At 61.5% G+C, this 25,320-nt stretch overlaps 1 protein-coding gene across 16 annotated transcripts in view; it reads left to right on the top strand.

Annotated features, from left to right (window-relative positions):
* TSNARE1 (t-SNARE domain containing 1) overlaps window positions 1-24,832 on the top strand; it is a 136,138-nt gene extending 111,306 nt beyond the window's left edge. For 11 of the 16 annotated variants that reach the window (XM_063643611.1, XM_063643607.1, XM_063643605.1 and 8 more), the window contains 4 exons: window positions 8,943-9,015; window positions 12,347-12,808; window positions 17,979-18,061; window positions 22,591-24,832. In XM_063643611.1, coding sequence (XP_063499681.1) covers window positions 8,943-9,015; window positions 12,347-12,808; window positions 17,979-18,061; window positions 22,591-23,169 — 1,197 coding nt within the window. In that variant the 3' untranslated portion in view covers window positions 23,170-24,832. The remainder of the gene's footprint in view (window positions 1-8,942; window positions 9,016-12,346; window positions 12,809-17,978; window positions 18,062-22,590) is intronic. The other 5 variants (XM_063643599.1, XM_063643613.1, XM_063643608.1 and 2 more) reach the window with 2 other exon arrangements.
* Window positions 24,833-25,320: the final 488 nt, after the last annotated feature.

The raw sequence follows: 25,320 nt of genomic DNA, 5'->3' as shown, positions 1-25,320 counted from the left end.
GCTGCCCCCACTGCAGCCCCACTTCCTGCTTGCTGCCCCCACTGCAGCCCCATTTCCTGCTTGCTGAGGGCCCCGTGGGGCTGAAATGCATCCCCGCAGTGTGTGGGCAGATGCTCCAGGGCAGAGCCAACAGGTGGCGTCTGAACACCAATAGCACCCAGTTAGCAGGAGATGACCCTCGATCCGAGGTGGCTAGAGCTGTCTGGCTGCCAGGCTGGTGGGAGGGATGACAGCCAGGTCTCCAGGAAGCTCCCTTGTCCCCTGGGGAGGGGAGCCGGCAGGCCTCAGGCGTCTTCTAGCCAAGGAGAAGTAGGTGCTGGTCCAGGATCCCAGGCTCAGGCACAGCCATACCACTGGGCCACGTGACCCTGGGCAGGTCTCTCCTGGAGCGTGGTTTACTTATCTGTAAAATGGGCACAATGTGCTGGCCTCAGGGTGAAAGTGCCACGGTGGAGTGTAACTGCCTGGTGAGAACTCAGGCCTGGGAGGAACTTGGGCCAGGAGGTGTGGCCGTGGCTGTCCACGTGCCCCACACCCACCCTCCTGCTGCACTGGGGCTCTCCACCTGCCCCTCCCTCCTTCAAGCGTCCCGGCCCTCTGCCTCGGGAATGCGGCCAAGCTCTGGGGTGAGGAGGTGAACCCTGGGCTTTGCTGTTGGCTCAGCAGCTCACTGTCCGCTAAGGGGTTAGCCTTGCACTGCTGCCAGCTGGGGTGTCGGTGCCACTGAGAAGAGCAGCAGATGCTGCCGCTGGCCTGCGGTGCGGCTGCTCAAGGGAGGGGTTTGCGTTTTCTTGGGGACTCCTGAGGAAGGAAAGCACTCAAGACTAGGAAGTGCCGGAGTCCCGGGATTTCTTCATGTGGGGTCCTGGGGCTTCTGGGGCAGGAAAGGCGAGCCGTGGTCTGACAGGTGACCCTCCACGTGCTGTGTGCAGAGTGTGGGGGAGGTGGAGCTTGCCACCCCGTGAAGAGCCCGACTGACAGGGGTGTGCTTCTGTGGTGGTGCGGGGCTGTGGATCCACACTGGTGGGGCACCTGGCGAAATGGGTTCTGCCCACGTTGGTCTGGGATAGGGCTGGGAACTGGCTCTTTGGGGCTCTGAAAGGCCCTTGGTGGGTCTGGTGCAGCCAGGAGTAGGGCTCCATGCTCAATGCGCTTTGGGGCTTAGGTGGCGTCCTGGGGGCCTGCAACAGTCTTCCCGTGGTTTGTTTCATGTGTGCTCTCTTTTCCTGTCCTCACCCCACTGGTGACGTTGACCTTGACCTTGCTTCTCATTCCACGGAGAAACAAGCCCTTAGAAGAGCGCCTCCACAGCCTCCTGGGGCCTGGCCGGCCTCCACTCCCGGGGCCCTGGGTGAGCTGCTTGCACCACAGCTAGCCTGTGGCTCCCGCCCTGGCCATGCCCCGCCCCCCCACTGCCTCCACACGCCGATCTTGGGCCCTCCCGTCTCCCTCTTCCGATTCTGCCCATCAGCAAGCACATTGCAGTCATGCCCATCTTCAAAAGCTCCCATGAAAAAGGGTGCCGCCCCTGACTGCCCACCACTGGTTCTCGGCACTCCGCCATTCCTCTCCGGCCCTCACCTCTCTTCCGCGGGGGAAGCTTGTGGGTTCTGTGGGTCAGAACATCCAACAGGGCAAAGCTGAGACTGCTTTCCCTGTCCACTAGCTCGGACAGCCAAGGGTGGAGACTCTCGGGAAGGCTCGGCTGCCCCTGTCTCGTGTTGGTGTTCTGGCTACTGGCTGGGACGCGGGCTGGGCTCTGGGCCGGAGCTCCACGCTTGGCCTCTCCCACGGCCTGGTTTCCTCCCGGCATGGAGGCTGGGCCCTGGAGGATGCTGCCAGGACCCCGGCAGAGCCAGAAGGAAGCCGAGCCTCAGAAACTCTACTGCGTCCCTTCTATCACATTCTGCTTGAAGCAGGTGGAGGGGGGCGGGGGTGGCGTGCGTTGCTGTGACCGTCCGAGGGAGAGGCAGCTGACCCCGTACTCCCAATGGACTGTCCTCTCCCTCACTCCTCACCCCACATCTCACAGTTCCCTGGGCAGGCCCAGCCACCCCTGCTCTTGGTTCCTGTTGTCCGAGGCCCAGAGCACCCTACGCCCGACGCCTGAGCAGCTGGCTCCTCTTCACCTGCAGGCCCTGACTCCAGGGGTGCCCTCTAACCCCCGCCGCTCCCGCGCTCGCCCCACACACTGTTGGGTTCTCTTGTAAGGATTCATCTCTCGCCACTCGAACGTAAGCCCGTGGAGGCAGCGGCGTTGCCTGTTGCGGTCACGTCTGTGTTCGCAGCGGCGTTGCCTGTTGCGGTCACGTCTGTGTTCGCAGCAGCTCACCGGCCTGACGCTGCCTGGCACCCAGTGGCTGCTGAATGAACAAATGGGTGGGTGGCGGTGCTGGGTGGGGTGGGTGGAGGAGGGCTGGGTCGGGGACTGGGTGAGTGTGTTTGTATCCTGGGACTCCGTGGAGGCTCTGTGTTTAATGACAGGGCCCTGCCGACATTATTTATATGCGTCTCAGCCCACACCAGAGCTCTGTGAGAGTGAACACTCCTACGTTCAGATTTTGTCAGAGATGACAGTGGCTTGGAGCAGGCCCATTGCTTGCCCAGGGTCACACAGCTCACATGCCGTGGGGCTGGGATTCGAGCCCAGGTGCCCTACTCCAGCACAAGGCCATCCTCACCGCGATGCTCGCGAGCTGACTCTCCCTGGCCTTTCTGAGATGAGGATGGTGGGATTTGTCTCCAAGGCCACCCGCAGGTCCAGAGCCAGGCATGGAAAGAGCCAGCGCCCCAGGAGCCAGTGACTTAATCCCCAACTGAGGACACCAGTCCTGAGCAGTGTGTGGCAGGCAGCGATTCATCTCCCTGGGCTGGAGAGGTTGGAGGGAACAGACGCATGCCCTTCGGTCCACTGCCAGCGTGCAGCAGCAGGCTCACCGGGGCACTGGTCCAGAGCTGGTGTCTGCTCCCCGCCAGCTCTGCCTACCTGCCCCTCTGTGTCTGCACTGGGTTTCCCTCGCCAAGCCCATCTCACCTGCTGGAGCTCCTGAGCGGGCATCACCTGACCCAGGTACAGAGCTCAGAATACGCCAGCTGCTCTGTTGCCATGGCTACCTGGCAGGCCTGGGAGGGCGGAGGATGGGATGTGGAGATGGCCCAGGCAGGGCTCCAAGGCCCCAGGCAGAGCCCAGCAGACCTGCCCTGTGGCTGGCATTGCACAGCCTGAAGGTGCCTGACCTGGCTGATCTTTAGCTATAAATGGGTGAGTGGACAAATAAACGCATACGATTTGGTGGCTCCATTAACTGGAATAGTCGTCTTTGTAGGTGGATGGTTGCCAGGATCCTAATTATAAGAAGAGATGGTGTGATAGAGAAAAATGCAGCGGTGTTTTGACTTCTCATTCTGGAAAGTGAAGGGAACACACAGGCACACACACACCAAGGTTTTATTATGTCTCGTGCAAGGGGCTTTTTCCACCGTGCCACTGAAAGAAGAGAAAGAAAATTCCAGGAGAGCTTTTAATGAGTTCTGGTTTTAGAAGCAGTCTGACAAATAATTGCATGATTTAACCATCTGCCAAGTTCTGGGTCTCTCCCCCGCTCTCCCGCTCTCTGGCTGCCGTGCCAGGGCATAGCCTGCCTGTCCCCCGAGAACAGCACCAGGACTGCTGCTGCCCTGGAGGGCTCCATCGGGGCAGTCCCAGCCCCTCGTGCAGGCCCCACCCTTCTCAGGCCTGGCCTTGGCCTCTCTGTCACCCCAGGACTGAGGACTGGGCTTCTGCCTGGAACTAGGCTCCCACCTAGGCCTGTGGGGGAGCCCAGATCTCTGGCAAGTCCCCCAGGTATGCCTGGGAGTGGAGCTGTGCCTGCCCCAAGCTTCCTCCTCAGGAGCCGAGGCCTGCCCAGGTGCACAGGGCCCAGGGCCCACAGTGCCTGGGGGGGCCCACCCATGCCAGCTGCATGCCTGATAGGCCCTCCTCTGGCTCTTGCGGTGGGGCCCTCTCTGAGCCCATCCTTGGGATCTGCCTGCACCGTCAGCGACAGGCCCAGCTGCAGGTCCCAGCCCCACTGCGCCTGCCCGGCTCTCGCAGCCACAGGCTGTGTTCAGCTCTTTATTCCTCTGTTCGTTCTGAGACCAGCACTGGGCCAGGACGAAGGAGAATCCCCAGGAAGTCCCGGCAGCCTCCGATGATGGAGGAGGAGACACAAAGGCAGGCAGTGCCTCAGGCTCCCTGCTCCCTCCAGGAGGCTCCTCTGCAGAGGGCTTGGGGTTGCCCGGTAGATGTGGCCCATCCCTTCACATCCGGGGCCTCTAGGGCAGGCCTCAGGGCCAGGGTGCACCCTGCCCCGTCCTGAGATGGGGTGTGCACGGTGGTGTGTACGTAGCCCGCAGCTCGTGTGGCTGATGTGGCAGGACCTGGGTTTCTGGGGCTGCCTGTGCCCTGAGCAGCCCTCTCAGTTGGTTCCGTGAGATCCCCAGCTCAGTCGCCAGGAGGGGTCGTGGGGCTGTGGCCTCCAGCCTCAGGTTGGGGAGCAGGGAGGGGCCCCAGGCTCACTGTCCGAGTTCAGCGTCCTTTCCCTTCTATACAGAGAGTGCTCCCCAAGGACTGGGTCCAGCTGGCCCTGCCCAGGGCCTGTGGGAAGTGGTTCTCTGTGGTGAGCCATTTTCCAGAAAACAAGGGTCAGGGGTTTCTTAACTGTGGCTGCTTGCCTGGAGCTGGAGCTGCTGTTCAGGCTTTGCTTCCCGCTTTGTTCGAGGTGAACGATGTTCACTCATCAGTGAGCGCCTCGGCAGGGGGTGCCTCCGAGTGGGCTGGGCCGGCTGGCAGCTCACCCGTCTGCAGGGAAGTGGGACCAGGCCAATGTTTGAGTGCCAGGCGTCTTAAAGAGAGGGGTGCCTAAAATGAGGAAGAGCAGGCTTCGCACAAATGCTGCGTTTGCTCGTAAGAGGTCAGGGAGTGGGAACCTCTCGGCATGCAGCCCTGAGGCCCTGCCAGCCTTGCCGGCCCAGCCTCTTGAAGCTGTGGTGCCAGGAGCCATGGTCCCCTCTCACAGGAGGCACACCCACTGCACTGAAGGCTTGGAGTCTGTGTGTCCCCTGTGCCGGCTGTGGTGCAAATTAACATTCTGTGTCTTAGCTCATCCCAATGGGCAGTTATCACTGTTCCTGCTGCTTCTCTGCTGAGTCCAGCAATGAGTGGGCAGGAGCCCCGGCAGCAGCCCTAGCCCAGAGAACGCGTGCCCACCCCCCACCAGCTCCTCTGTCTGCGGGCCTGACGTGTTGCTGGTAAGGTTGGCAGGGATAGCAGGGGGCTCCACCAGTGCCGGCTCCTGTGAGCCGTCCTCAGCACCAGCACTGACTACAAAACCCTTCTGCCCAGGAGGCCCCGGGGCCCTGGAGGAGCAAGCCCTCTGTGAAGCCCGGCAGCGGCAGTGAGTGTCGGCGATGAGATGGAAAATCACCTCGGCCACTGCCTCTGGGGGCCTCCCCCAAAACCTAGAACGAAGGCCATCTGTGCCCTGTGGGCGCCACAGGGTCTGCCTGTCTTGGGAACACCATGTCCCAGCCCGCGCTTTCGGGGTTATGGAAGTTGACTCTGTTGTCAGCAGGGAACGCCCAGTGCAGTGGCTGTGTGTGCACAGAGGCGTGCCTGGAACACTGAGGCCGAGCCTCAGGGACTCGCAGCTGCCCCTCTTCCACCCTGCCCCAGCAGCTGGGCATCCCAAGCCCCTCAAAGGCACTGGACTCGCCTTGCCCAGCCACACCCCTCCCTGGCATCTCTCACCAAAGCTACATCCCCACAGGCTGGGCAGGGGCTCGGAGCCATGCTTCCCCCCAGGGACACAGCAGCATCATGCCAGTGTGGCCTTTCTCTGCGCCTGCTGATGGGAAGCAGATTGATTGGTCCACACACGCGAGGCCCACCCCGTGCCGGTGGCTGCGGCATGGGACGTCCTGAAGGGAGGCCCACCATCCCCGAGATCTGGCCGGGATCCTGGGTTCCACGACCTGGAGGGTGGCCCACTGTCCCTGAGATCTGGCCGGGGTCCTGGGTTCCACATCCTGGAGGGTGGCCTTGGGTGCCACCCAGCGTTGGTTGTGGTAGTGACCTGGGTTGGAGTCTGCCTAAATGTGGGTTGGATCCGGATTCCAGCATTTTCCAGCTGTGTGTCATTGGGCAGTCACTAACCCTCTCAGTGACTCAGTTTCTGTCTTCCCTGTCAAATGGGGCAATAATGGGTGAGTCACACTCCGCGTGGGGAGATGCGTCTGCCTGTGAAGCCCTTGGGAAGGCCCCTGCAAGTCCCTGAGGCCATGAGCCACCAAGACCAGGCTCAGGGTGCACCAGGGCACCAGGCCTGGGTATGCCCAGTGGCCAGGGTCGAAGTTGGTGGTGGCGAGGTCATGCCTGGCTTCTGACGGGGTCAGGTCTATAACTGGGAAGCCTGTGGAGGTGGGGACCCACCTGGCTGAGCAATGCTTCATGACCTTGATGTCCCCGTTGTAGGATGGAGCCTAAGCTTGGTCTCCAGAGCCCGTGACCTCACTCCGGCAGAAGGTGGTGGTGACGAGGAGACCAGAAACCGGCCCGGGCCAACCCACACGCATCCTTTCATTCGCTGTTGCCCCCATTGCCATGCCAGAGACGCACACCGAAGCCTTGACCCCTGGGCCCCACCTTCTCGCTACCTTCCCAGCCACTGCCCAGTTCCTGCAGAGGGACTGCCTGCCTCTGTATCACATTTAAGCCTGATAATTGAATTGCAGTTGATACTACGTGTCAGTTTAAGGTCATGCTAATTGCTTCATTTCCCAGAATACTCCTAAAGAGAAAATGAATTCCCTTGTAACATTTTGCAGTGGGGTGAAGTGACCCTCATGGAAATCAGTCCCAGCTCTGGAATGAGCTGCTGACTGGACGGGTGTGCCAGGGCAGGGGTCACGGCAGGCCTGAAGGAGCTTCCCCTGGACTTGGCTGGAACCCAGCCATGTGCCAGGTGCAATGTGAGGAGGGTTGGTTTTGTTCGGGTGATAAGTGAGCAAACCTGGCTTGAGGTGACCAGGCTTGCCCAGGGCCATGCATCTGGCCAACGGAGGAGCCGTCCTAGGTGCAGCGTGGCAGTCAGGGAAGGAGTGGGCATCTGGTGGGCAGGGGTCTGAGTCTCAACTCTTCCCCTTTCTGAGAGGCCCTAGAGGTCATGGGACCACTTGAGCCCCTACTCCCTGCTCTGTTAGATGGGTGCTAGGATGCCCCTGGGTGGGTGCCAGGTGTGAAGGGGATGGTATGTGCCCTGCCTGAAGCACAGCCCAGGTGTGTGCTCTGAGAGTGGCGTGGCCACATCCCTTAGGATCATCAGGGCCACTTTACTGGGCAAAAGGAGTTAGGGTAAAGGTAGACAGTATGGAAGATGGAAGAGGCCAGCACAGTATACCGGGATGGAGGGGTACCCGAAGTCCTCCTGGCCCACGTTTCTGTTCCTTACTCTGTTCACTAGCTTCATGGAGCCACTCAGTCCTTGGATAGCACTGGAGCAACCATTCACCTAGCTGCTCATTGACCAACCCACCCACCCACCTGTCCATCATCCGTCCACATATCTTCCATTCACTCTTCCATCCATTCACCCACTCATCTATCCCATCATCCATTTATCCCTCATCCATCCATCCATCATCTCCCCACCCACCCACCTATCCACCCATCTACCCAGCCATGCACCCATCCATCCATCCACCCACCCATCCATCTACCCATCCGTCTACCCACCCATCTATCCATCCATCCATCCACCCACTCACCCACCCATCCATTCACCCACCCACCCATCCATTCATCCACCCACCCATCCATTCACCCATCTATACATCTATCCACCCACCCATCCATCTACCCACCCATCTGTCCAACCACCTATCCACCTACCCATCCATCCATCCACCTACCCATCCATCCACCCATCCACTCACCCATCTATTCATCCATCTACCCAGCCATGCACCCATCCATCCGTCCACCCACCCCACCCACCCACCCATCCATCTACCCATCCGTCTACCCACCCATCTATCCATCCATCCATCCACCCACCCACCCACCCATCCATTCACCCACCCACCCATCCATTCATCCACCCACCCATCCATTCACCCATCTATACATCTATCCACCCACCCATCCATCTACCCACCCATCTGTCCAACCACCTATCCACCTACCCATCCATCCATCCACCTACCCATCCATCCACCCATCCACTCACCCATCTATTCATCCATCCACCCACTCATCCACCATTCCATTTGTCCACCCACCTATTCACACATCTGTCCATCATCCTTCCATCTACCCATCCACCCTTTTGTCCACTCCTCTGAACCCATTCGTCCATCTATCCCACTTCTTTAGGATTTGCTGAGCAGTGCCTGTGTGCTGGCCCATGCTCAGTGCTGTTACACAGAGAGGGAAAGGTAGCCCCTTCTGTCCAGGAGCCCCCAGGCAAGTGGGGATGGTGTATCTGCGCTAGACATTCTCTGCTCTCCTGCAGTGAGGCCTTTACAGTGCTGGGGATGCTGTCCTTCACTAGACTGCAAATCCCGGGGACAGACGCTGGGACTTCTGTACCCAGGGAAGCAGCTCACAGCCCCTAGGACACCTGGAGAGGTTGGGGTTTGGCCTCAGAGTCAGGAGATGGAGCACTTAGATCCCTGCCCTGTCTTTGACTTTTGGGGTGACCCTGGGCTCACCCCTGGCCCTTTCTGGACCCAGTCATGCCTTCTCTCACAGGAAGTGGACAGACCAGCTGGTCCCCAGCTGTTCTCTGGTTCCTGATTCTGCAGGTGTCGCCCGGGCCCGCCCTAGGCTCCATGGGAACTTTCAGGTGCCCTTGGTGTCTGCCCCACAGCCCTGCTCCTGATGTGGCTCTGTGTTGTTTCCACAGAGCAACTTGCTGGATGTGAATCAGATCATCAAGGACTTGGCCTCCATGGTGTCAGAGCAAGGAGAAGCTGTCGGTGGGTACTTGCCCCAGCCTCGGGCCGCCTGCTGCCCTGAGGGCCTGCCTGCCAGCCCCCAGCCCTCACCCCTTCACCTAAGGGTGGGTGGAGCAGCCTCTGAGAGGATCCAGGCCCAGGTTGGGGTCCGGGTCTGAGCATCTGCTCCCTCCCCTCCTGCCCTGTCTTCCTTCAGTCCTGCTCCGCTCGTTGCCACTAGTCCCTGCTCCGCTCATTGACAGACACTGGCCTCCCCTTTGCTCACTGACAGACACTGGCCCCCGCTCCGCTCTTTGACAGACACTGGCCCCGCCTCTGCTCATTGACAGACCCTGGCCCCCACTCTGCTCATTGACAGACGCTGGCCCCCACTCTGCTCACTGACAGACACTGGCCCCCGCTCCGCTCTTTGACAGACACTGGCCCCGCCTCTGCTCATTGACAGACCCTGGCCCCCACTCTGCTCATTGACAGACGCTGGCCCCCACTCTGCTCATTGACAGACACTGGCCCCGCCTCTGCTTATTGGCAGACACTGGTACCCGCTCATTGATAGACACTGGCCTTCACCCTGCTCATCGACAGACACTGGCCCCCACCCTGCTCATTGACAGACCCTGGTCCCTGCTCCCCTCACTGACAGACACTGGCCCCGCCTCTGTTCATTGACACTGTCCCTGCCTCTGCTCGTTGACAGACACTAACCCTGCCTCTGCTCATTGAAAGACACTGGCCCCGCCTCTGATCATTGACAGACATTGACCCTGCCTCTGCTCATTGACAGACAGTGGCCTGTCTCTGCTCATTGGTAGACATTGACCCTGCCTCTGCTCAATGACAGACAGTGGCCTGTCTCTGCTCATTGGTAGACATTGACCCTGCCTCTGCTCATTGAAAGACACTGGCCCCGCCTCTGCTCATTGAAAGACACTGGCCCCGCCTCTGCTCATTGACAGACAGTGGCCTCTCCTCCGCTCATTGATAGACACTGGCCCCACCTCCGCTCATTAACAGACACTGGCCTCCCCTCTGCTCATTGACAGACACTGGCCCCGCCTCCGCTCACTGACAGACACTGGCCCCCACTTTGCTCACTGACAGACACTGGCCCCGCCTCCGCTCATTGACAGACACTGGCCCCCACTCTGCTCATTGACAGACACTGGCCCCACCTCTGCTCTGCTCATTGACAGACACTGGCCCCCCGCTCCGCTCTTTGATAGACATGGGCCCCGCCTCTGCTCATTGACAGACGCTGGCCCCACCCTGATCACTGACAGATGCTGGCCCCTGCTCCGCTCATTGACAGATACTGGCCTTCACGCCTTCATCCTGGGCCTCTGTCCAGAGACTCCCCACAGTGAGGCTGTTCTGGGGTGGATAGGGTTGTTAGGTTGCAGAGATGGGGAGGCTGGAGCTCTGGTTCTGCTATGGATATGCCCGTGCTTGAGGGGATGTGGGGAGAGCGGCATGGAAACGTGCAGGCCTGGCCAGGGCGTGGTGTCCTGAACTCCCTGCATCCACAAGAAGAGGGGCTGCACCGAAAGCCAGGACACCTCCCAGCCAGCACCGTGGGCTCTCAGCCCTGCATTCCTCTGGAAAAGGAAGTGAAGCAGCAGGGATGCCTTGGTCCCCAGAGTCAGGCCCTACCTTAGTGCCAGGCTCTATGTGGGGGCGGGAAGTGGGAGGCCCACAGTCTTGTGCCTTGCCTCTGAGTGTCCGGGAGAAGCCCCACCCTTTGCCGCTGGAGGCAGCCAGCCGAGGACCTGACAGGCGAGAGGTGGGGATGAAGGGGCTGAGCGTGGAGCCAGGGAGGCTGGAGGCTCCGTTCAGGAAACCCTCACCCAGGGCAAGGGAGGGGCCTTCCCAGACAGATGCGACAGAGGTCACAGTGCCCGGTGACCCCGCCCAGGCCCGCCGACTCCCCAGTGCCCCCACCTGCCTTGGTTGCCCCCCCACCCTGGGCCACAGCCCTTCCTCTGTCTCCATGGGGTTGCCCATGGACCTCCCTAGAGAGGTCCTCACCATGAGGTCTAAAAGCTCTGGGTCCCCTTAACCCTGACCCTAACCCCGGGGTGACTGCGTCCAGTTCTGACTCCATGTGCTCTGGCCTCCTCTGCTGTGGAGAGCCAGAGTCCCTCATGTCCTCTTCCCACTGTAGTCACACAGCGGCCCTGGCCTGCCTGTGCAGCCCCCAACCATGGTGGGGCTCCAGGTTTGCAGGGGGCTTTTGAGGGGATGCTGACCTTGCTCCCCTCCCATAGGGACCCCATCCCTGCTGTGTTTTGGTGTCTTCCCCGCTCCCACTCAAGGGCTCTGACCCATTCATCCCGCCCTGTCCATACCTGCTGCTGCCAGGAGCCCTGGCTCCCAGGCCGGTGGGGCAGGGGCTCCTGGCTCTGGCTGGGTGGCTCTTTTCCTCAGTTGAGGAAGAGCCAGGCTGCCCCTGGTGCCCACAGGCCTTTGGTTAAAGCACTCAGCTGCCCACCAGGACTCTCGGGCCCCGCCCCTCCCACCCACTCTCCCTCCGTGCCCTGGCCAAGCTGTGGCCTCACCTTGGGGCCTGTGCTGAGAACAGCCTCCTGGTCCCTCCTGCTCTGACAACTGGCAGTGTGTCCAGAGACCTGAGGCGGCTGGCGTCCTCTTCCCGGGAGCTGTGCTGTGTCCCAAGGAGAAGAGTGACAGGCTCAAGCACCCTCTGCTCCCTGGGGCGGGGCTGGGCCAGGCTCGCCTCTCAATCCCCTCGGAGCCTGGGCTTCCAGCTGCTCTGTGGCCCCCTCCAGCTGCTCTGTGGCAGCATACAGGGCCTGCTGGGCTGCCCTATCACTCCCTTACCACCTCCTTTCCCCAGGACCCCTCCTGTCTCCCTGTCCTCCTGCCTTCTCCCCACTATCAGCTTCCAGAGGTGGCTGTAGCCATTTCTGCCCCTGGCCAGCTGTCGCGGGCTGGGATGTGCTGAGTGTGTGGAGCGCTTTGTCCACTCCAGGTGCCCACCCAGTCCCAGTGGCGGATTGATCAGTCCCAGTGAAGGACTGATCACGAGGGGCACTCATGCCAGCAGTTCAAGGAAGGGAGCCGTCGTGGGGAGGGGGACAAACCAGGGCTGACCCACCACACGTGGTCAGGGCCCCAGGGAGGGCAGAGGGCACCTGTCGGGTGGACAGGCAGGAGGCCTAGAGCGTAGCTGAGACAGAAGGGCCCCAGTACAGTGGATGCAGGCTGCCTATGCTGGGTGCCGACGCGAGGCCTGGCCACTGTGCACAGATGCAGGGCCTGTGATGACCTGTGACCCCGAACCTGGCTACTCTCCCCAGGGTCTCTGCCCGCTGCTCAGCCTCTGGTGCCTTTCCAGGGTCCAGCAGCAGCAAAGCTGTGTGCCGGCAGAGCTGCAGTCCTGAGCCGGCCGTGGTGGCCCTGCTGCCAGGTGTCGGGCCGGGCTCCACACCCCTGCGGCCGGGCCCCCACTCCCGCACCAAGACACGCAAGCCCAACTTCAGCCCCCAGGAGACGGAGGTGCTGGTGCAGAGGGTGAGGCGCCACTACCCGCTGCTGTTCGGGGCGCTGCGGGGCACACCTGCCAGAAAGCACCGCGTGTGGAACCGTATCCTGCAGGCAGTGAACGCGCTGGGCTACTGCCGCCGCGACCTGGGTGACCTCAAGCACAAGTGGCGGGACCTGCGAGGCGCTGTGCGCAAGAAGCTGGCAGAGGGCGGCCCCGCCCCCGGCCTCCTCACGCCTGTGGAGCGCGTGGTGGCAGAGACCTTTTCCGCCCACGGTCCTCAAGGCGAGGGCCAGGCCACGGAGCCCCTGCCAAGTAAGTGGGCCTTCCCCACAACCTGTCCCCCAGGACCACCTTGCCCTGGGGCAAGCAGGGCCGGCAAGTGGGCTGAGCCTTCTGCGCCAGCTCCCAAGCGGGAGACCCTCCGAGGGAGACCCAGAGGCCCATGGAGATGGCCCGCCACCCTCCTGGCCCATCTCTTCTTTTAGGTGGGAAAACCAAGGGTCGGGGCCAGGGAGGGTTGTGCCTGTCTCGGGAGTGGAAGGGCTGCAGTTCACGCCTGGGGTCCCAGCTCAGGGTCCTCCCGGCGTTGCCAAGCATTGTGCTGCCAAGGGGCTCGACCGTAGACACCACTTCAAGCCATGCCCACCAGGTGTCCAGATGGGATGCTGGGGCCTAGTTCCACGTCACTGTAGAGAGGTGAGCGCTACCATGGGGAGACGGTCACAAGGTGGCTGCTGGGACCAGTGCCTGGTGAGGGGCAGAGACGAGGGCAGAGCTCCCCAATGCGCAGCAGCAGCGGGTGCAGCCCAGGGTGCCCTCCAAGGCCCCCATCTTGGCCTCTGCCATTCCCGCCTGATGTCGTGTGGCCAGGAGTCCTGTTTGGCCCCGGGCCCCGGCCTGGCCTTCCTCTCCACAGGCGGCCCTCCCCTTCCAAATGCAGCCCGGCGGTGAGCACAGCTGTCCTTAGGCAGCCAGGTCTTCCAAACCAGTGGGTCCCAGCAGGGAGCAGGCCCTACTTTCCCATGCAGGGCAGCAGGGCCCGGCTGGCCCCAGAGTCTGAAGACGGGTGTCTGGGAAGAAGGAGGGCTTCCCTCCGCTCTCCCCCAGCCCCAGAGCCCCAGGGTACAGCTACCATGAGAAGACAAGGCCAGCCAGCAGGCGGGAGGAGCCTCAGCCCATATGCCCCTCCAGCCAGCTGGCCCTTGCTGTAGCTCCCAGGGAGCAGGAGGTGACCTGTCCATTCATTGGTCACAGTTGAGGAGTTTGGGCAGAGCCAGGGAGGAGCCTGGGCCCCAGCTTGACTCTTCCCCACCCAACACTGTGCCTCACTCTGGCCTGCAGTGGCCTCCCCTCCTTCCTCAGGCCCTTCCCTCTGGGCCCACTTGGAAGCCCCACGTGCGGTGCTATCTGGTGACTCTCAGCCTGTCAGGCACGCTGTGCCCCCTTCCGAGCCCACGGGCCCACTCCAGGGACCACCAGAAGCCAGGCGTTTCTGTCCAGTCGGGCCTCGTCTGCAGCCCGTAGCTGCCCCTAGCTCCAAGGGTGACGCTGGCTCCGTGCCTCCTCCTGCTGCCTCCGTGCCTCCTCCCACCGCACCTCCTCTCCTCCTCAAGATACCGCGCCAGGACCTCCTTCGCCATCCTCTGCATATGGTGGCCCAGCCTTTGAAGCAGAGCCCCGCTGGACCCTCCCCTTGCTGGGAGCTGCCGGAAGGACTTTGGGGACGAAGCCCCGGAAGCAGGACCAGCTCCTTCTTGAGGGCCACAGAGTGGACAGAAGGACTCAGCCCCACAAGACAGGCAGGGGCTGGCCTCAAACGCCCCCAGTGGCGGCCATGGCAGAACTTGGAGCACTGGGGCGTACTCAGCTGCTGCTGCTCACAGCGGTGCATGAGGCTGGGACCCATGGGCAGAGTGGGCCGGGCTGGTTGGGAGACGCATGTAGACCCAGTGGCTGGCCTTGGACAAGGGGCCTGGGCTGTGGGCCTTGGGCGATGGGCCCGGGCACTGGGCCTTGTGATGGGGCTTGGGGGATGGGCCTGGTCACTGGTCCTTGTGATGGGGCTTGGGGGATGGGCCTGGTCACTGGGCCTCCTGGTGGGGTGGGGCTGGAGGAGGACCTGGGTCCTCTCAGGCCTGTGAAGGCCTGGGGTGGCCGGATCCACCCCCCAGGGAGGCCGCATTGTCTCCTGCAGGGCAGGTTCTTGCAGCCCAGGGTTCTATGGGCAGAGGCAGACCTGATTTGGGGGTGCTTCATGGCAAGGGTGGACATGTGGGGCTGAGAAGGAAGGGCCTGGCGGGGGTGGCACTGGTGTGGCCCAGGTGCTTGGTCCTTTTCTGCAGCCCTGGAGGCTGCAGGAACTCAGGTTTGCTCACCCTGTGGTTCCCTGCCCTAGACTGAGACCCAGCCTTGACTTCTGTGACCCCTGGTGGATCAGCCACTCCAGGTCCACAGGCCGCTGGGCTCACCTGCATCACGGGAGTCTTTGGTGCCTGTGAGCTGCTCCGAGTGGCCTGCCCTGCTGCTGACAGCAACTGACGTGTTGAATTCCCGAGGGAGAGTGCTTGGGACAGGGCCGGACCTCCCCTCGTGGGCACTGAGGCAGGGAGTAGGGAAGTGGCTGCCAAGCCTGAGGACAGGGTGGGGGCATCCCAGCTGCAGGCCTAGGTGCCCTGAGCCGGCCATGCTTTCCGCTCTGCAGTGGCACCGCCTGGGGTTTGGGCAGGGCCAGGCCTGCAGGGCTGATCACGGCTGTGGGGCTGGGGGCAGCGATTTGACCCAGTGCGGGGGGGTCTCCCACAGGGGTCCCTGTGCCCTGAGGCCACTGGGCAGGCAGTTTCCTTTGAGGTGTGTGTGCTGCTCTGTGAGTGTCTGGGGAGGGCAGTCCCAAAGGCTGCTCTCTTTGGCCCCTGGAGGCCTCTGGCCTAGTGCTTGGGTATCCCTTGGACTCCTGGAGTCGGGATCTGCAAGGGGCCCCCATGGAGCACCCCCTGTTTTGGGAGGGGCAGGTGCCCAGGGCCTGTGGCTCTGCAGGGCTGACCCCACAGACCGGGGTCTCCAAGACCTAGCAAAGCCACTGGGTCCAGGGCTGATGGCTGATGAGGTATTGGTGTGTCACTCAGTACCACAGGGCCCACGCACCGAACCTGTCCTCACCCCACAAGCAACACGGGCCCACACAGCACCAGGAGCAGCCCCCCCTCCCCTTGTGCATCTCTGTGCACCGCCACGGGGCAGGACGTGGCGTGCCCACCTGGCAGCCTGGGCGCTGAGGGAGATGTTGCTGGCTGCGGAGCTGGGCAGTGGTTGTGTGACGTGTCTTGAATGTGGGCAGTGCCATGCTGGCTAAGAATGCCCCTGGGACCGCCCTGGGTCTGTGGCCCGTGCATGCAGCCCTGGAGCAGCAGGACGTCAGTCCCCATTCTGAGAGTGGGCCTCCAGGTCACATGCTACGATCAGAGTCCCCGGGGCCAGGGCTCGGTGTAGAGCAGAATTGGGCACCGGCTGAGTCCAAGGGTGGGGTCCAGGGCTTGGCTGAGGCTGCGTGTGGTCACGGGGCAGAGAAAGTGTCCAGCCAGGGCACGTGGCCTGTCCAGCACCACCTGTGTTAGCCCAGACCACCATGGCCTTCCTGTCTCTGCGGGCAAATGCTCTCCACTGTCCACATTCACCTCTCAGCAACGGAAGCGAGGCCAGGCTGTTACCACTGCAGGTGTAAGGTGGCTCCTTTGCACGTGAGTGGGGCATTGCGCGGGCCCAGGCTAGCGCCTCCTCCCTGGCAGGCTGGTCCCTCCTGGGTGGCAGTTGTAGGGGGATCTGTCACACCTCTGGCCCCATCTTCCTTCCCTCTCCTCCTCCGTTGGCTGAGAGGGTCGTGACCCTAATGTGGCAGGACATAGAGAGCCGAGCTCAGTGGGGCTGTCTGCAAGTGAGCAAAGGAGTGCTTTGCTCCAGGAGTGGCCGAGGCCGTCACCCATACCCGCCCTCTCTGGGCTTTGGCTCCTTGTGCAGGAGCCTGGCTCTCCCCTCCCTGGCTGGGGCAGGAGCCCCCAGATGTGGCGATCAGGGTGTGTCTGCGAGTGCCTGCGGCTCCACTAGGGCCCTGGGCTGGGGACAAGGGTGGGGTGGAGCTGGTGACCAAGGGTTCAAGGATCCGTGTGAGGCCTGGGTGGGGGCTTCTGAAGGCCGGGCTCATGGGTTCCACCTCCTGCCCAGGGGGCTTGCAGAGATGGGGCCACAGTTCCCTGATGAGAGTAGGGAGTCCCTGCTGGGACGGTGGGGAGTGGCCTTGTCTTTCTGAGGACCTCCTCCCTCAGAGCCAGTCCTGCCAGGCCGGAGGTGATGCTGTGCCTGGCAGTAGTCCCTGTGGTTGTAATGGCCTCTCTATCCCAGGCCTTAAGACCTCTAAGGCTCAAGTCAGCTCAGGCCCGTGCCCGGGTAGGCACTGCAGGTACAGTTTGTTGAGATGTTCCTGCCTCCCAAGCTCTTATCCAGTTGCCTGATTGGAGGCAGGCCTTGCAAGGAACCTCCCTCCGGGAAGAAGCCTTGCCCATGCGTGTGTTTGCATGTGGCTCTGTTGCGGACCCAGGCTGTGCCTGCGCTCCTGGTGCCCAGGTGGCATGTGTCCTTCCCTTGGGTGGAAGAGAATGCTGAGCACCAGGGACCGCCCAGGTTGAGCACCTGCGTTCAGGCCCTGCTCCTGCTGGGGGTGACGCCTTCACTGCTGCGAGCCCACAGCCAGCCCCGCATCCCTTGTGGGGTGAGGACGGCTTAGGTGCATGTAGCACCTGGTACTGCCATTTTGGTGCTGGCGGGGCGGCATGGAATCTTCCGGATCTCTGGGGCTGCCCAGGCCCTGGTCTGGTGTCTCCCGTGGGCCTTGCTGATGTGGCTGCCCCGAGCAGCACTGCTGCAGCCACTGAGCCCGGCTTTGCCCAGGTAGCGTCTCCCGTGATCCCTGCATGATGGCACAACTTTCTGATCAGCTCCCTGTGCTGAGTCGAGGCCAGCGCGTGGGGCAAACCAGAGCCCTGTGCTTGCAGACCTGGTTTCCATCAGCCACGTCGCAACTCCACAGATGTTAAGGCAGGGGCTTTGCCCCTTCAGAGGGGGCTGTGGCCACGGACTGGAGGGGCTGGCCCAGGCAAGGTCATGACAGAGCAGGACTTGACCCCAGCCCTGACCTCCGCCTGCCCCTCCCACCCTTTCCTGAGTGGACTCTTCCTGCCGCACCCGGTGTGGGCACTGAGGAGTCCCCTTCCCTGGGCCCCCTCCAGGCCTCTGTTCTAATGTCATTGCTGCCCACTGCCCACACCACGCGGAGCCCTCGGCACGTCTGGCAGCCCAGCGCCCATCCCTGCAGCCTCCACTCCTCTGGAGGCCCTGGGCTCAGGCTCCCCTGGGCTTGCCTTTGGGGGGTGTCCTCAGGGCGGGGGCGGCTGGGCGTCCATCTGTAATTGCCTTCTGTTGTCTTGATTTGCAGATAGTATTGAAGCCAGCCTTGAGGCTGCATCCTCGCATGCGGAGGCAGCCCGCCAGCTCCTGGCTGGAGCCAGCCGGCACCAAGTAAGTCCGTGTGAGGGCCACAGTGCCCGGCCGGCCCGGCCTCCGTCCCCTATCCTCCAACCCTCCCTCCGTCTGTCTGGAGGGGCCCAGGCCCTGCCCTGTGCCTGGGAGGGGCATGCCCACAGGCCTCCTCTGAACCAGTCTGCTGCCCATGCCCTGGGGGCCCTGGGAGTGGCGGGGTTGCAGCAGCAGTGGTCTGCGTGGTGTCCACAGCGGTCTGCACCGTCTCCTGTCTTGTGTGCGCCACTCCACCCTCTCCCATGGATCCCGGGCGCAGCCGAGGGGAGGGCCCTTGGGGCCTTCCCACTCCATCTCCCGTGCCAGATGCTGATATGCGGCTCGGTGTCCCTCCTGAGGCGGGGGACTGTGGAGGGGACTCTGTGGTTGGGGCAGGTCAGTGGCTCAGAGGGAACAAGAAAGCTCAGGCCTTTATTTTTTTGAAGTGGGACTTGGAGCTGCCTTGAGGACCAGCCACTCGCTGGGCCTTGTTGCTGACTTGTGGTCACCACAGGAGGACCTGACAGGTCAGGCTGGCTGGAGACTGTGGTCCAGCGAGATGGAGGCCTCCCCTCACCGTCTCTGTCCTCATTGTGGCCTGGTGCTCCCCACTGGCCCTGACAGGCAGAGATGACCAGAGCCTGTTCGTCAAGGAGTCCCAGGGGCCAGGCAGGCTGGACATTAAGTCCAGCAAGATGAGGGTGGCATGGGCCACCGTGGGAGCGCAGAAGAAGCCCCTGGGCCACCTGGGGCCAGGAGAGCACACACGCTTGACGGCGGAGCAGGGGCAGTACTGGCAGACGAGATGGTGCAGTGGGTGTGAGGCCGGGGTCCGGGAGTAGCCAGACGAGCCCAGGACATCATACGCAGGTGTGACGAGAGAGGAGCCACATCCCCAGGATGCTGGGATATCATGGCTGTGCCTGCAGAGGGTCCTCAGTTGCCTCGGGTGCAAGAGGAAAAGGGGGCCGCAGCTGGAACCACGCAGGGGCCTGACTGGGTGGAGAATGAGGGAAAGGCCAGGGCCACCTTGAGCTTCCCCAGCAGGACCCAGCCCGGGCACCGCCACCAGGGGAGTGTGTGGTAACGGGGAGGCTGAGCCCACTTTGGGTCTCCCCGTTTCTGTCGGGGCCATCAGACTCAGAAGGTCGGGGTCACCAAGGATTGGCCCCTGTTGACAGCTGGTGAACGCCAGGCCGGGAGACAAGACCTGGGAGAGGCTGTGCCAAGGTCATCTGCAGGATGGGGTCAGAGTCAGGGCTGGGGCTGGGTCTCCTGGCGCCAGCTCTGGGCTGTTTGGCCTCGGCCCTTGGCCCGCCACCTCTAGCCGCTGAGGGCAGCTAGGCCCGGAGGCCTCCAGGAGGCAGAAGGTGGAGGCTCTGGTGACGGGCAAGGCGGACTCGTTGGAAACTCAGGGCCACACCACGCAGAGGGCCTTGTTTGAAGAGGAAAGCAGCCAGCCAGCAAGATGACCCCTCCTGAGCAGCCTGGGATCACCTGGTCAGAAGCAGCGCTGATGCCTGGGACGGCAGGAGGACGATGGACAGTGAGGAGGAGGAGGAGAAGGAGGAGGAGGAAAGGAGGGCGGTGGCAACTGGGCCAGCCACCTGTGCCATGGACGCCATGCCGCGTTCCCAGTGAGCCTGTGGGCTCAGTCCTGGCAGAGCAGGCACCCCCCCACACACACTGCAGAGGAGGTGGGCAGGGTTCAGGCCCAGGAGGCGGCCGTGAAGTCACCTCTGCCGTGAAGTCACCTCTGCATAGGCTGTCCTGCTCCTGCCCCTGAGGGGGCCCACCAGGGATTATCAGGGAGGGATGAGGTGTCTGTGAAGTTGCCTCTGCATAGAATGTCCTGCTCCTGCCTTCGAGGGGCCCTCCCCACGGTGTGTCAGGAGGGACCAGGCGTCTGTGAAGTCACCTCTGCATAGAATGTCCTGCTCCCACTTGTGAGGGGTCTCCCCACGGTGTGTCAGGGAGGGACATTTATTCACCCATTCTCCACACCCAGGGAACTGGAAGGGTCAGAGATCCCAAACCTGGAGACTGTGAAGCCAGGCCTTTAATTTGCAGACCGGGAATTTGAGGCCTGCAGAAGAAAAGGTGTTTTCTAGGGTCACACAGTATTGAGACCAAGCAGAGCTGGCCTTGGAGCCCACGTCTGCTGTGTCTCAGGTTCAGGCCTCTCTCCCTATTGCCCTACGGAAGCTTGACCCCCTTGTCTTCTTGGGGACATTCACTTAAGTGGATGGGTGCCTGATGGACAAGGGCATGGCTAGAAGCATGATTGGAAGAATGGATGCATGTGTGGATGGATGGAAGGAGGAAGGTGTAGACAGGCAGGTGGATGGAAGGAGGAAGGTGTAGACAGGCAGGTGGATGGAAGGAGGAAAGTGTAGACAGGCAGGCAGATGGAAGGAGGAAGGTGTAGACGGGTGGGTGGATGGAAGGAGGAAAGTGTAGACAGGCAGGCAGATGGAAGGAGGAAGGTGTAGACGGGTGGGTGGATGGATGGAAGGAGGAAGGTGTAGACGGGCAGGTGGATGGAAGGAGGAAAGTGTAGACAGGCAGGCAGATGGAAGGAGGAAGGTGTAGACGGGTGGGTGGATGGATGGAAGGAGGAAGGTGTAGACGGGCAGGTGGATGGAAGGAGGAAGATGTAGACGGGTGGGTGGATGGAAGGAGGAACGTGTAGATGGGCGGGTGGATGGATGGATGGAAGGAGGAAGGTGTAGACAGGCGGGTGGATGGAAGGAAGAAGATGTAGACAGGTGGGTAGCTGGATGGAAGGATCAAGGTGTAGACAGGCAGGTAGATGGAAGGAGGAAGGTGTAGACGGGTGGGTGGCTGGAAGGAGGAAGGTGTAGATGGGCGGGTGGATGGATGGATGGAAGGAGGAAGGTGTAGACGGGTGGGTGGTAGGGTGGATGGAAGGAGGAAGGTGTAGACGGGTGGGTGGTAGGGTGGATGGAAGGAGGAAGATGTAGACGGGTGGGTAGCTGGATGGAAGGATCAAGGTGTAGACGGGCAGGTAGATGGAAGGAGGAAGGTGTAGACAGGCGGGTGGATGGAAGGAGGAAGGTGTAGACGGGTGGGTGGATGGATGGATGGAAGGAGGAAGGTGTAGACAGGTGGGTGGTAGGGTGGATGGAAGGAGGAAGGTGTAGACGGGTGGGTAGCTGGATGGAAGGATCAAGGTGTAGACGGGCAGGTAGATGGAAGGAGGAAGGTGTAGACAGGCGGGTGGATGGAAGGAGGAAGGTGTAGACGGGTGGGTGGATGGATGGATGGATGGAAGGAGGAAGGTGTAGACGGGTGGGTGGTAGGGTGGATGGAAGGAGGAAGGTGTAGACGGGTGGGTAGCTGGATGGAAGGATCAAGGTGTAGATGGGCAGGTAGATGGAAGGAGGAAGGTATAGACAGGCGGGTGGATGGAAGGAGGAAGGTGTAGACAGGCGGGTGGATGGAAGGAGGAAGGTGTAGACAGGCGGGTGGATGGAAGGAGGAAGGTGTAGACGGGTGGGTGGATGGAAGAAGGAAGGTGTAGACAGGTGGGTAGCTGGATGGAAGGATCAAGGTGTAGACGGGCAGGTAGATGGAAGGAGGAAGGTATAGACAGGTGGGTGGATGGAAGGAGGAAGGTGTAGACGGGTGGGTGGATGGAAGGAGGAAGGTGTAGATGGGCGGGTGGATGGATGGATGGAAGAAGGAAGATGTAGATGGGTGGGTGGTAGGGTGGATGGAAGGAGGAAGGCGTAGATGGGCGGGTGGTGGATGGAAGGAGGAAGGTGTAGATGGGCGGGTGGATGGAAAGAGGAAGGTGTAGACGGGCAGGTGGCTGGGTAGATGGAAGGAGGAAGGTGTAGGTGGGCGGGTGGATGGGTAGATGGAAGGAGGAAGGTGTAGATGGGCGGGTGGCTGGGTGGAAGGAGGAAGGTGTAGACGGGCGTGTGGATGGGTAGATGGAAGGAGGAAGGTGTAGATGGGTGGGTGGCTGGGTGGATGGACAGCATGGATAAATGTGAGTATCCATGCTGTCTGTAGATGGGTGAGTAGACAGATGGATGGATGAATAGAAGGAAGAGGAGGTTGGAAGGGGATGGCTGGACAGTGATGAACAGACAGGTGGACAGATAGATGAGTGGATGAGGTGGGCGTGTCTATGTGGAGGAATAGACACGTGGGTAGCAGGATGGCGGGTAGACCAGAGGGCAGGCGGACGAGCGGACGGAGCACAGGGGAGTCGGTGGGAGGATGAATACAGGTGGTGCTGTGATGAGTGGGCATGCAGGCTCTGCACTTGGATAGGCTGTGGCTTCAGTCCCAGCACTACTAGAGTAAATGTGCCCACCTCTCTGGGTCTGTTTCCTCATCTCTCAAACCGGTGCAACACCCACTGCAGACAGAGCATCATGAGACCCAAACAGCTCCAGGCGCAGAGGCCTCACATGGACACTGTCCCTGCACCTCACTCACTCCCCAGATCACTGGGTTTTGGACATGCAGGCTGATATTTCCCTGTCTCCCTCTGTTAGCTGATGAGGAGGATGAGACCCCCAGCTGCTTGTGGCTGCCCCTGCGGACCCTGGAAGGGCCCAACCCGCCTGAACCTGACCCCCTGGACTTACGAGGAGTCTTCCACGCACCCACCTCCTCACCCTCCCCACCTGCTTCCCCAGCCTCCACCCCACCAGCAACCACACTCATGGGGGCCTTCCAGCCTTCCCCGCCCTCTTTGGCGCCAGCACCTCCCTTGCCCTCCAGGAGGACCCCGGTGGCAGCATCTGAAACGTCCGCATTTGAGCAGCGGCTGCTGGACTCCCACCGGCAGCAGGGTGCCCTGCTCTCCTCCTGGGCCCAGCAGCAGAGCACACTCATGGCCCAGCAGAACCTGCTGCTGCAGCGGCTGGCCGAGCAGAGCCAGCGTCTGGCCGATGGCGTGGAGGCCCTCAACCGGACCCTCGAGAGGCTGGTGGAAGCACGCCCCACCCGGGAAGCCTCACTCTCACTCCAGGACGGTGGTCTTGCCAGTGGAGTGGCCCAGGGGCCTGCTGGAGGCTCCCAGGACGGCCCCCAGGGCGCCCACTCGGGGCTCGAGGTCTTCTCAGGGATGATCTTGAAGGTGGAGGAGGAGATATAGGGCTGCTCGGGGGTGCTGGCAGAGCCAAAGGGCAGGAGTGGGGCCTCCGGTCGTTCCCCTGCTGAGTCCAGGCAGGGGAGAGGTGGCAGTGACTGGGTCTCCAGGGCGCCGGGACAACTCGAGTCCAGGAGACCAGAGGATGAGAGGATGTGGGCTGTCTACCTGTGATGCTGCGTCCTTGCCGTTGTCTGTGGAGTGTGGTGACCTGCAGGGAAAGGCTGCAGAGAGCCGACCTGTGGGGCCCAGTGGACCAGGTCTACTCAGGGATGATGCTGTTGGAGGCTCCAGCCCCTGCGGCAGTGGCCGTGAAGTCCGCAGCCCAGCGCCCCTGGGGGAGGGGGAGGTGGGGAAGATGCACTTAGGGGCCCCCTGCTCACCGGAGCTCTGGAAAGGCTGGTTCGGCCAGGCCCTAAAAAGGTCCCAAGTGTGATCTGGCATGACTCCTGAAAGCCCCTGTCGCCTTCGTGGGCGTGTACGCTCGGAGGGCAGGGCTCCTGTGCCCTACGTCATTCTGGCCCAGGCAACCACATCCCATAAGCCTGGAATAATTTATCTCCAATTTTCTATGTTATAAATACATAAAGATATATATATATATATATGCCTATATATTACTTGGTACTGTATGGGGCTGGGATGACATTTTGTACCTGTAGATTTTTCTTGCAAAATATTTTTTTTATATCAGCATAAAATAACAAAGCAGGCAGCAATGCGGCTGCTGACGAGCACAGGAGTTGGAGCCTGCTTCTCGGGCCTGGCGGGTGCCGCTGCTTCCAGCCTCCCTGCGGGGGTCCGGGCACCTCCCTGCGTCTTCAGATCCTTCTTCCTCCATTACCTCCTTTGACTCTTTGGAGATCCCTTGGTGGGGCTGCCCCATCTCCAGTCCCTGTGCGGCAGGGCACAGTCTGCAGCCCCCCAGCCTGGGCAGCCGTCGGGAGTGAGCAGGAGCGGGAGGTGGGACCAGCCCGGGCCTTGGCTGGTCTGGGGCCTCCAGCCTCTTCCTCTGCGGCCTCTGCCTGCCTCCCATGGCCCAAAGCCTGTCCCAGGAGCAAGATGCTGGCCGACTGGCCTAAGTGGGAGGCATGCTGGTCCCAGCAGCTTCTGGGGAAGCTCCAGCACAGCCGAGAGTCAAGACTACAGTGTCCCTGAGAGCAGGGAGAGGGGCCTTTTCCTCGTTTTGCGTTTTCCTGTGGAGCCAGCAGTGTGTCAGTAACTCTTGTCTATGAAAGAACCTGAGGTGTAGCCACATGTCCAGCTGCCTTCTGTGCATGCTTGGCCTCCCTCCAGGCTCCCCACTCTGTGGGTGCCCATGGTGCTGCTGTTGGTTCTGGGCGGGGCCTCCACTCTGATGGTTCCACCCCGGGAAAGCTGGCCTTCCATCCTGCAAAACCAGGTGACCTCAGTCCCACCACCTCCAAGAAGCCTCTGTAGATCTTCATTCTGGGTTCTTGTCCATTAAAAATACCCACCATGGGCTGGGCATAGTGGCTCATGCCTGTAATCACAGCACTTTGGGAGGCTGAGGCAGGAAGATCACTTGAGGCCAGGAGTTCGAGACCAGCCTGGACAACATAGCAAGACCTTGCTTCTACAAAAAATAAAGCTCAATAAATAAAGATACCCAGCACGGCTGACGGTGGCCTCGTATGGCCATGTGTATTTTGTCTTGTGTTACAGTCTTAACCTGGACACAGCCTCTACTCTGGTCCTAGCTGAGCCCCAACCTTCACCCCACACTGTGTCCTGACTGCAGTTGCACATTGAGCCTTGACCCTGAACCCTGATCCTGGTCCTGCACTATGTCCTGACCCCAGTTACACATGGAGCATTGATCCTGGTGACTGACTTAGCCCTGATCCTGGTGACAGACTTGGCCCTGATTCTGATCACACACTGAGCCTGGTCCTAGTTACACACTAAGCTCTGGCCCCAGCCCTGACCCTGGTCAGTCCAGGCATCTTCTGGGAGTATCCTCTGGGCTGAGCCCTTACTGAGTGCTGAGGATACAGAAGCAACCAAGGCAGACTTGAGGCCCCTCCTTCCAGAGTTTAGCGTGTGCTACAGAAAACGTTTACTAAGCAAGTCAGTATTTGATGAAAGTCATTTTGTGTATCACTTAAAA

This window comes from Symphalangus syndactylus, chromosome 7 (genome assembly GCF_028878055.3).
Source record: "Symphalangus syndactylus isolate Jambi chromosome 7, NHGRI_mSymSyn1-v2.1_pri, whole genome shotgun sequence".
Classification (NCBI taxonomy): Eukaryota; Metazoa; Chordata; class Mammalia; order Primates; family Hylobatidae; genus Symphalangus; species Symphalangus syndactylus.
Note: the sequence above shows the minus strand (reverse complement) of the source record. Positions and strands in the feature narration are given on the sequence as shown.